An 11935-nucleotide genomic window follows, 5' to 3' on the forward strand; every position below is an offset into this window, starting at 1 on the left:
TTTTTTTTTGTACCGGGGATCGAACTTGGGTTCTTGTGCTTGCGAGGCAGGCAGCAGCACCACTGAGCTAAATCCCTGGCCCCATTGAACATAATTCTAAAAAGCAAATTATTGAAAAAGCTGTTGGCTTTCTTCGAAAGTTATTGCTTCACTGTTATTAATATTTTATTTTGCAGTCTCTATCCCTTCTCTCCCATACCAATGGCTTGACTTAAATTCTTCAGTGCACATTTCTTAGGGGCCAAAATTCACTTCAGTCACCTAACATTTATCCTATATAAGTTCTATCTATATTTAAATCATCAGTTACTTGGATTATTCAACAATTGATGATATAGTTCTAGTTTGTGGAGCAGAAAAACCTATGACAAATTTTATGGCCTTTGATAATGGCTATGATTCTACATACTGTAATATGTCTTTCTTAAGCTGAGTGATTCAGATGATCAACAGAAGACTTCACTTTGCTAGGAGATAAATTTAGAGCAACTCTTTTTATATTATAATTTCACCCTGAATTCACCTACAGACTTATAGTTAAGAAATAAAAAACATTCAACATATCCAAGGTCAGTAAGTTTGAATCAATTATCACAGCATATTATTTGTGCTAATGTGCTCACATGACATGCTCTCTCCTCCTGAAGTATTTGTAAGGGTTAGAGACTGCTTTTCATTCCAAAACAAAAAAGCTCCGAGCCACCCACACTCAGGAATACAGTAATAATGGATTATTATTAATCCTGACAGCATATGCTAGTTCATTGACTTTTAAATGGAAAGAAAATAGAGACAATGAAATGAATAGATTTATGTTCTCTGAACCTATCATTCTTTAGCATGCAATAAATTTTGGGGTCTAAGTCCCACATATTTTATTTTTGTAAGATGTTTATTCAAGCAGGGATTTCTGATGCACTTATACTTATCATCACTTAAATAGGGCTGTCAAAATAGAAAAATAAATTGTAAACAGCAATATTTTTAAAGATGATCCTATTTTTATGCTTTAGAAAGTCAAAATTCAGAATCTCAAAAATGTAAAAGATCAGTGGCACATATTCATTTTCTCATGCACAACAGTATTGCTTCTGCAAAAATGTTTTGAGGGCCTGCTGGGTACTAGTCACTGGTTATAAGTGATGGAGGAAGTAAAGAACAACAAGAAACGTTCCCTTCTCCAGAGGAGATTATATTTTCTGGGTTGATTTCTGGCCAGTATTTTTCTACAGAAAACTGGATCTTATTTTATATGTTTTTTTGCAGTTTGCTTTTATAACTGAGAATATATGGGAATTTGTCACTGGGCCAAACTTACAGCCTTACCACAACTGTTCAAGAGTTTTGCAGTACATAAATGTATTATAATTAATTCAACTATTTTCTGAATGGTGGACATGTAGGATGTTCCCAATTTGAGCCTACTACAGTACTGAAATGAATATTGCTATGTGCTAATATTTGGTGGAACTGACTCATAGAAATTAATATTTCTGGTAAGTATATGCAGTTTTTAAGTCAAATACAATCAAAATATACTCTAAAGATATCAATCATTTTATTTCTCCTGGGGTTTTTTTGTTATTTTTTTCATGGAGAGACAGTCTGAAAAACTAAAAATCATTGGTTTTAATTACTTTTTAAATTACTGGTGAAATTGGTCTTTCATGTGCTTACTCTCCATTTAAAAAATTTTTTTGCTCAATTCTCTCTGCCATATTTCTGCTAGATTACTATTGCTTTGGAAGAACTCTCAATATTTTGACTATTATGTATTATCTTATATAGACTACAAATATCTCTCCCAGGACACAGTTTGTCTTTTGGCTTTGTTTGTAGTATATAGGCATTTAATAAATGTTTTTGCAATCAAATCTTCCAGTTTTTTACTTTATAGTACCTAGTTTTGGTTCCAAATCTGGTCTTATTGGAACCAAATAATCCTAGGTCTTATTGACCTAGGATTTTAACAGAATTAATAATAACAAAAGCTTGCTGTAACATGTAAAGGGACCTAATTTTGTAAATGAATAGCCAAAAATATGTAAAAATGTTTATTGAATATTTACTCTATTTCTATTTTTTAGGGTTTTTTTCTTCAACACAATTACCTTACTTTGAAATGCCACTTTCAAGATATACCATACTTGGGGGAAAAAAAACACATACCATGTTTGGATTCTCCTCTATTCTCTTTCAGATATATCAAATTTTGCTATTAACACCCTGTTATGTGTTATGCTTCAAAATCTACTTCATTAGCCTGTTTCCAATTTTTTTGGTTATTTACACACATTTATGCCTGCAAATAAATCTTAACGAAAGTTTTTGAGTTCCAAAATAAAATTCCATTGGAATTTTTCTTAACATTGTCTTAAATCAATAAATAAGAGAAAAACTGTTATATTTACAATATAATTTTCCAATGTAAAAGCATTATTTATTTTGTCTTTTTTTATTTGTGGATTTTTCTGGGTTTTTTTTGTTGTTGTTTTTTGTTTTTTGTTTTGGTACCGAGGATCGAACTCGGATCCTTGCACTTGCGAGGCAGGCCACCGAACCATTGAGCTAAATCCCTGGCCCTTATTTGTGGGTTTTCTATACAATTTTTATTAGTACATATTTGCTATACAAAATGATCACATTCATCATGGGGAATTTGTACCTGTACATAATATATTTTAATTTCTTTTTTTTTCCCTTTCCCTTCCCTTCAACCCTCTTCTCATCTCCCTTTACAAAAGACACACAAGTTTAGATACCATGTTTGTCTTGTGTGAGAAATCTAAAGGAGAAAAATGCAGGAGAGATATTAGAAATGAGGACGAACTTGTTCAAATGAGACAGGAAATGAGGACAGGGAGAAGGAAGGAAATTCAGAAAAGGGATTTTTAGAAAAGAGTGAAGTGAAGGAAAAAATGGAAACATCTTCTCTGGTCTGTTTATTGATGGATATTTGTTGATGAAGTGTTTTCCTCATAATATTTCACACATTTTTATTATTTTGAATTGGACCTTTTAAAAATATTTCTCATCAGCAATAATTTTTCTTAAAGTTTATCTAGAATTTGGTCATGTTACTAAGTTTCCTAAATAGTTTTCATTTTTCTCTAAAATTTTTAGGAAGACTATTTAAATTTGTAAATTATGATGTTCTCATTTCTCCCCACTCAATATTTGTGTTTTTTACTTCTTTTTCTTGATTTTTGCCAAGCTAGGAGTTCTAGAACAATGCTAGTCAAGAGTATTTCATCAAGTATTTCTACCCACCTAAAAAAATTAAGCTCTGATCTAGAAAGATTCTTAGGCTTTCTTTTTCTTTTCCCTTTCCCTACTAAATTAAGTATCCTTTTTCCATGTTTTCACAACAGCCCAGCCTAGGTCTATCATAGCATGAATCACATGGGAACAAAATTGTATATGAACTCTATATTTAAACCAAACTTATGTTAAATATTTATAAATCAGCATAATTAAAATTACTAAATTAGTTTAACGTGACAGGTAATACTGCTTTATTAAAACTAACTTGCTGGGGCTGGGAATTTAGCTCAGTGGTTCTGCCACCTGCCTTGCAAGTGCAAGGACCCAAGTTTGATCTGTGGTACCAAAAAAACAAAAACCAAAACCAAAAAACTAACTTGCCAATTTTGGAGTAACAGTATTAAATGTTTGCTCATATTCATTTTTTAAAAATCTGCCTCTGGAGTTTTCTCTCTGTTTTAAATTGTGGTAAAATACACATAAATGTATTAACTCAATCATTTTTAAAAGTACAGTTCAGTGATACTAAGTTTATTTATATTTCTATAAAACAGTTATCACTATCCATGTCCAGAGTCTTCTCATCTTGTAAAACTGAAACTGTATACCCAGTAAACAATTATTCCTAATGCTCCCTTCCCCATTATCTGGCAACCAACTTTCTGTCCTTACACTTTCTTTCTTTCTTTTTTTTTTTTTTTTTTTTTTTTTTTTTTTTTTTTTGGCAGTAGAGTTGATTGAACTCAGGAGGACCCTGCACTTGCCAGGCAGGTATGGTGCCACTGAACTAAATCCCTAGCCCTGTCCCTACATTTTGACTACTCTCATAAAACAGGGGTATACATTTTTCATCTTTCTGTGACTGGCTTATTTCACTTACCATAATGTCTACAAGGACTCCCCATGTTATAACATGTCAAGGTTTTCTTCTTTTTTTGAAGAAGAATTATAAGAGTGTACTATGTTTTGCTTAATCCTTCACCTATCAATGATACTTGGCTACTTCCACATTTCAGTTATTACAATTAATGCTGCTGTGAATGCTGATGCATGAACATCCCTTTAATACCACACACATGCACACACACATATATATAATTGTTTTTTGGTTTTTTTTTTTTTTTGGTACTGGGAATTGAACTCTCACCCTTGCCAGGCAGGTGCTGTGCCACTGAGCTCCATCCCTGGCCCTCAAGACCCTATTTTGAATTGAATTTTAACAAGAAGTGGAATTGCTACATCACATGAAAATTGCTTTTAGAGTTCTGAGGAAGTACTATGCTGTTTTTCATCATGGCTCCACCAGTTTACATTCCTATTGACAGTGTACAAATATTCCTGTGTGTGTGTGTGTGTGTGTGTGTGTGTGTGCATTCCTTCTCAACATGAATTCTTTCTTTATATAGCAGTAATCTAAAGGGTCTGAAGTAGTATTTCATTGTAGTTTTGTTTCGATAATGATAATACTGAGCATTTTTCATGTGTTTGTTGGGCAGTTGCATATCTTTTTATTAGTCATTTTTTAAAAATCTTGTTCAGATATCACCTCTATAGGAATCTGATTTATTTTTCTGGTACCAGGGATCAAACTCAGGACCTTGTGCTTGTGAGGTAGGTATGGTGCCACTGAGTTAAATCCCTGCCTTGCATATCTTCTTTAGAGAAATATCTACTCAAAAGTGTTTGGTATATTTGTTATCAGGTTGTTTTTTCTTGTGGTCTATATTTTTGTCCCTATGACTTTCAAAGGAAAGCTATCCATTTGAATATCAATATTTTAGAAAATGGTTTTAATAATTGAGGACTTTGTGTGCTATTTCAGAAATATCAGACTTCATATTTAGCCAAATGCTGGCACTATGCAATTTTCAAATGCCAATTTTAATGAGCTGTCATTTGATCACTCAGTAAAGCTTGTTTGTTCATTTGAAGGTAAGGTTAGCATGGGTAAGTCATTAAAATCTTTGTTGTGTGGAGTGTCTAAAATCAGATGAGGGCCAGGGATTTCACTCAGTGGTTCCACCGTCTGCCTCGTAAGTACAAGGTCCCGAGTTCGATCCCCGGTACCAAAAAAAAAAAAGTATAAAATCAGATGCAGAAAAATTTATCATCTCATTTGCTTTTATAGTAACTGCTCATCAGTGGTGCAAGGTGGTGCATATAAAGAAATGATTATGTAGATGTTCTTGTGAAGGTTGTTTTTAAATAGACTTGTCTATACTGCTGGGGACAGAGAGTTCAGTTTTCTCATCATGTTTTTAAACTAGTATATGCCATAGCACATTGTTTAGTTAGTGCACAATGTCAAGGGAAAAAAAGTTTTTGAAGGATTAAGGTGGGCTTGTTTTTTCTCATGACAAAGTATAATGTAAGAGAGTTCAGCTTTCGTATTAACCAGCTTCCAGAGTAAAGACTGTATTTATAGTACATGCTATTATAGGTGACAGATATTCTAATTGAATAATGTTTCAGGCAATTTTGATTTTAAAAGACAGAAGCTTCTATCTTGGTAACAAAAATATTTCTTCTGGATGAGAAGGTTTTAGGATGGCCCTTTAACTCCTGATTTGTCACTCACAAAGCAAAGCTGTGAAGTTTGTTACCAAGGATGATGACACTGATAATGATACCATTTAAAAAGATGAATGCCTAACTCAACAACATAACGCTATGCTAAAATTATTTTGCATTATCACCCAGATGTGCAACATGTATATGAAATAGTTAAAATGGCTTAATATCATGCTACAGTTTTATAGTAGAAAGATAGAGAGGGAGGGAGGGAGGGAAGACAGGCAGGCAGGCAAGTAAGCTGGCTTTAAAAGGTGCAAATCAGGCCCAGGGATTTACCTCAGTGGTTCTGCCACAGGCCCATCTGCCTCTCAAGCAAGCACAAAATCCTGAGTTTGATCCCTGGCATGCGCGCGCGTGCGCGCGCGCACACACACACACACACACACACACACACACACACACACACACAAATGCAAAGCATTCCATGATTCTTATGAGCAATTTGAAATTCCACTCCTATATGAAATATATCTGCCGGACATTCCCTGGACCCTATAAAATTTAGTTCCTATCTCAATGACTACACTTCAAATGAAAATTTTTGTTTCTTGTTTTTCTTGCTGAAACATCTCTGATGTCTTTGAATGAAGACTGTACTCTCAATGTAAGCTTAGATTCTTAAACATATAAATATTTAACAAACATTTAATGAATAAAAATAAACTAAGTCATTTTCTCTTTGCCAAAATTACCACCACTCAAATAGTGTTCTGGTAACATAATGAATGTAAAAGTGTTTTTCTCTTGCCTTTCCTTCTTTATCCAACACCATACCTGCAGAATTGATGAAGTTCTTTGCCACGACAAAGGGCTAAACAACTTTATATCAGAAGTTTTCAAAGTCTGAAAGCCCTAAAGTTCAGTTCCTAATTTCTCTAAGGATAAGCAGAATTCAAAACTTCTACACTGGGGATGACTGGCAAAAGCTGGAGACATGTTTCATACATTCTAGAATGTATTTATCATGATCCCTACATCCAATAAAGTGGAAGCTTCTGATTCCTTCTCTTTTAGAAATTTCTTTAAATAGAAGCAAATTCAAACTTCTCTCAAAGAGTGGATTTCCTTCAGTCACTTCTGTTGCATCCAGTCATAAAATGCCCATGGCAAATAAAGTGCCCAACATCCCAGCCCCCACTTCCCCCAATAAATTTCCTCAGACAGGGATTTCCTGGGATCCTTGAATTTCAGGGCTAAACCCGAGACAGGCCCAGGGAAACTGAGACGCTTCATCATTCTAAATTAGTAAGACCATTAACATTCTGACAATTCCCCCAGTAGACACACACATTTAGGAAATCCAATTAGTAACTCCAGGCTTTTCAAGTACTTGATACATGTATAAAAGTGTTTGTTAAATCTCCCTACTTTTTTAAAATTACATTTCTTTACTTAGAGCAATGTATCTCAAACTTTACCATGCAACAGAAGCATTCAAAGGGTTTGCTAAAATACAGATTGCTGGACTCTACGTCCAGAGTTTCTAATTCAGTAAATCCAGGGTAGGGTTTTAAAGTCTCATAAGTTATCAGGTGACATTGACAATGTTGGTCAAGGCACTCGGTTTTGAGAACTATTACACTAGTAGCACTACATAGTTCATTTCCTTATGAAATTAACATGATAATGAAAATAAGGTTGTTGAAATCATGAAGTTGGGAGTAACCAATGCAAAGCACAGACTTTTACAGGAATCAATTTTTATTTTCTTCTTCATTTCTTAAGTACCTAACAGTGGTGAGTACAGTTTAAAATAAAATTTAATGTAAAACTGGTGGTGCCCACCTGTAAAACGAATATTCTGCGAGGGTAAATCAAGAGGATCGAAAGTTTGAGCTCAGCTTGGGCAATGTAGAGAGAAGTGGGGAGGAGAGAGGGAGAGGGAGAGGGAGAGGGAGAAGGAGGAGAGGAAAAGGGAAAGGGAGAAAGGGAAGGAGGGAGGAGAAAAGCAAGTGAGCACGTAGCTCATGGTGAAGGCTTTGGATTCACTGTCCAATGCCAAAGGGGGGAAAAGGTGTAATAAAAAGGCTTAAACTTTCAGGAACATTTCGGCAGAGATGTGAAAGAGTTATCTGTTGTTGGGTTTACTTTAATGAGTGATCTCTCTGTGGAAAAGCAAGCATACTGTGGCACAATTCTGTGACATTAGGTTCCTCTCGGGTATGCTCAAAGTTCAGAATTGAAAAATCCTTTGTACCTCATTTCAGTCATAGTTCCACATTCTCTCCGGCATGCTAATCGAGAAGTGCATGATGATAACAGTTTGCATTTCTTTTAATTTATGAAAACTTTTCAATAAAACTGAACATGTAGCAAAAATATATAAGCAATTCCAAATTGTAAATATACATTCAATTTTATGACCCAAATCTGCCCTATTGCTTCTCATCAGTACAGTTTTGTCTTCAAATGTGGAGGGGAAAAGCCCCTTATCTTTAAAGAAATGTTCCTGACTATGCTCATTTAGACATTGTTTTTGACCTAGCAGAAATGAGCTTGGTGCTTTGGTGACAGAATTTAAATCCTAAATACTGTGGGTAATCAGTTTTCAGAGAAATGGCTATGAAAAAAAAAAACCACAAAAATCAAAAAACCTTTACGATCCTGGTGCATGAAATGGACTTCTGAATGTCTCAATCCTTGAGACTAATTTGCAATAATAACCATTTTGTTTTTGTCCCCAGCGTTCCAGCGGTGGGCTCGCCATTCCCTTGTGTGCATTCCAAGGGACTGTGTCTCTCCATGCACCAACAGGGAAAACCCTTTCTCTTTCTACCTATGAAGTAAGTGCAGAGGGTCAAAAAATAACCCCAGCCTCTAAGAAAATAGAAGTCTATCGATCTAAAAGTGTTGGCCATGAACCAAACCCAGAGGATTCTCCCTCAACAATTGCAGATACTAGTGTGAAGATACACTTGGAAGTTCTTGAAATTTGTGATAATGAAGAAGCCTTGGACACTGTGTCAATTATTAGCAACATCAGCCAGTCTTCTACCCAAGTCAGATCTCCCTCGCTACGTTATTCACGGAAAGAAAATAGATTCGTTTCTTGTGATTTAGGGGAAACAGCCTCCTATTCTCTCTTTTTACCCACAAGTAATCCTGATGGTGACATCAACATCTCCATTCCAGACACTGTTGAGGCACACAGACAGAACAGTAAGAGGCAACATCAAGAGAGGGATGGCTACCAGGAAGAAATCCAGTTGTTAAATAAAGCTTACAGGAAACAAGAAGAAGAAGAAAGCAAGGGCAATTAGCGATCAGTGGGTCTACTAGAAGCAAAAACGGCTCTGCAACTTCAAAGTGCAAAACAACTTTCTTTCCAGAATTATTTCCTTTTATTTCTTAGTTTACATAAGCTTTACTAACTTACTAGTTAATTGTTTTTAGTGTGAAGAGCTGGAATTACTGTAGACACTAAGTGCATTTATATGTGCTGCCTAAAGATCACACACTGTGGTAATTAAAATATTTTATGTCTTATTCGATTTCTACAAAGTCTTTTCTAAATAATACATTTGCCTAGTTTACTGTCTCTGCCTGTGTTTGTCAAATGAATATACTGTTTCCATCATGTTTCTACACTTAATATTTGCTTTTATTGCAAGGGAAAAAGGAAATATTTTGGTAATGAAAGAAGTGCAGCAAAACTCCTAAGTTGTATTTGAAGGGGCTTGTCTAAATGTTGCTAGCAAAATAAGCTTATTCCGGTTACTGCTTCAGCTTTACACTGGTGTTGAAAAATATTTTTGTGTAAAATGGAAAATTAGATACTAACTTGGAAATATGCATGCCTCTAATGTATAAATAGTTGTTTAGTTGTTCCTTAATTTCTGTAAAGTACAAATAGTTTAATGGGTGGTTCTTTTTTTTGTTTTGTTTTCTTTCTCTAAAATGTTCCTTTCATCTTTTCAGTATGTAAAGAAGGGCTTTAAAAGAAATATGTTGTATGTTACAGATGAAGTTAGAAGTAGTCTTTAACTCAAACATTATTGGAAAGTTTCTGTTAGCTTTCACTCACTATAACAAATAGCTGAGGTCATCAGATTGTAGAGAGAAAAAGTTTATTTAGCTCAGTGTCAGTTTCCAGTCCACGATTGATTGGCCCTATTGACTCTGGGGCTGTGGAAGGCAGCACATTACAATGGGAGCTCATGGTGGAGCAAAACCATCGAGCTCATGGTGATCCAGGTAGCAAAAGAGGAGAGGTAGAAGGGACCAAAGTCCCACAGTCCTCTTTGAGGATATGTGCCCAAAGACCTAAAAACCTCCACCAAGCCCCACTTTCTAAAGACTTCATGTTCCCCCCAACAGACTTTCCTGACCACCAAACCTCCATCAATCAAGTCTTTGAGATCCAATCTACAGCAGTGTCTTAATTTATACTTGCTCCTAGAATTGTTATGTTTATCTGAATGGAAACTGAAGGAAAATTACATCCTGAGAAGTGGATCCAACTATAGTAACAAGCTTCTGGATAAAGCAGAGGAGAATCCTCTAATTTTAAAAATGTGTTGGTTCTTAAAGCTGAAGATTGGAAAACTTTTCTTAGCTATTCTTGAAGTGTACAAAATTTTCCTTCAAATATTAAGCTTGTTTTTTTCCCCAAAACATGTTATCTCATGTGAATGATTCAATGTGTATTATGTTAAATGATTGGAAGGTATACATTTCAAGATTAGTTTTAAAATATATTACATTGCAAAAATATAAAAATCATCTTGTCAAAATATTAGGAATGTATGACAAAACTTATGAAGTGATTTTTCTTCAAATTGCTTTATTTTAATCTTTCCATAAACATATATTAAATGCATTAAATGTCTATTTTCCAAAATTATCTAACTGATGTTTTATATGATTTTAGACTTTGTGTCCCCATACCTCACAGAAACTTATTTATAGATTGAGAGAACTGTTTTTTATAGTCACTGATTTTGGTTTCTACTTCCTATATTTAATACAAAATTCTAAATTACTTCACATGAGCTTTCAGGGTGTTTCACCTTTACAGAGTTTTTTTTGCCACGAAAGAAATTTATTTTCAAAATTAAATTTCAACTAACTTTCAATTCTCATGTAATATCTCATTATCTAAATGTTGCAAGCAAATATAATGCCAGTAGTCATGTTTACGAAGCAAGTCCCAAATAATACATAGCATATTGATACAAATTCAAATATACTCACTCTAAATATATTTTATTTTTAAATGCTTTGTATCATCAAAATCAGTGACTATTTTAAAACAATGACAAGTAGATAAATCAGCCTGATGTTATAAATCATTAATACTGAATGTCTCCACAAAAGAAAAACTAAATTGAATATTCTAATAATGCTTTGTAAAGGACAGACTTTGATATATTTAGATGTATAATTTTCTGAAAAAAAGGTATTATTGCTATTTTAGAATGCAAATTTTGGTAACAAATTAGAATCATAATACAACTAAAGAAAATACTAAAGATTTGAATGTAAACAAATCTTTTTTTTTTTTTCTTTTTTTTGGTATCTGCGATCAGACTCAGGAGCTTGCACTTTGAGGCAGGCATGGCACCACTGAGCTAAATCCCTGGCCTAAACAAATCTTTCAAATTGCAGCATTTCGAATGGGAAGAAGATGATGAAAATCGAGTTTTAAAGAGTGTATGAATTAGACTGTAAGACAGTAATAGTCATTTTTCTGCCTGTTTTCCATTTTCTTTTCACTGTTCATGGAACTAGACTGAGGGAAATAAAACAAAACAAAATCAAAGCAAACAAACGTAAGGTATTCCTATTTAATTCTTCTTGGTTGTTGAACTATATATGGCATCGATATACTTTAAATTATCCTGTACTTAAACAATGCCATGATCATTTAGCCCAAAGACATAATTTGAGAGCCTAATTAGGACCAGATTACTAATCTACAACATTTCAAACTTCAAGCCAACAGTAGATGAATCTACAAGAAAAACCTACTTGGGCTATATATAATCATAAAGGGCTCCTCCAAATTTTCAGAGAAGCTAAGCTTAAACTTCGCAAGTCTTACTTAAATTTACTTACTTTCTAGTGATTCTGATTATAAAATGGTGTTTCTGGCATA

At 34.2% G+C, this 11935-nt stretch overlaps 1 protein-coding gene across 2 annotated transcripts in view; it reads left to right on the top strand.

The window, feature by feature from the left end:
- The window catches only part of Gpr149 (G protein-coupled receptor 149), a 71750-nt gene extending 60392 nt beyond the window's left edge, over nt 1-11358 (top strand). For both annotated transcript variants that reach the window (XM_010636895.2, XM_033759564.1), the window contains exon 6: nt 8523-11358. In XM_010636895.2, coding sequence (XP_010635197.1) covers nt 8523-9098 — 576 coding nt within the window. In that variant the 3' untranslated portion in view covers nt 9099-11358. The remainder of the gene's footprint in view (nt 1-8522) is intronic.
- The last annotated feature ends 577 nt before the right edge of the window (nt 11359-11935 follow it).

This window comes from Fukomys damarensis, unplaced genomic scaffold (genome assembly GCF_012274545.1).
Source record: "Fukomys damarensis isolate Sample0158 unplaced genomic scaffold, DMR_v1.0_HiC HiC_scaffold_37, whole genome shotgun sequence".
NCBI lineage: Eukaryota > Metazoa > Chordata > Mammalia > Rodentia > Bathyergidae > Fukomys > Fukomys damarensis.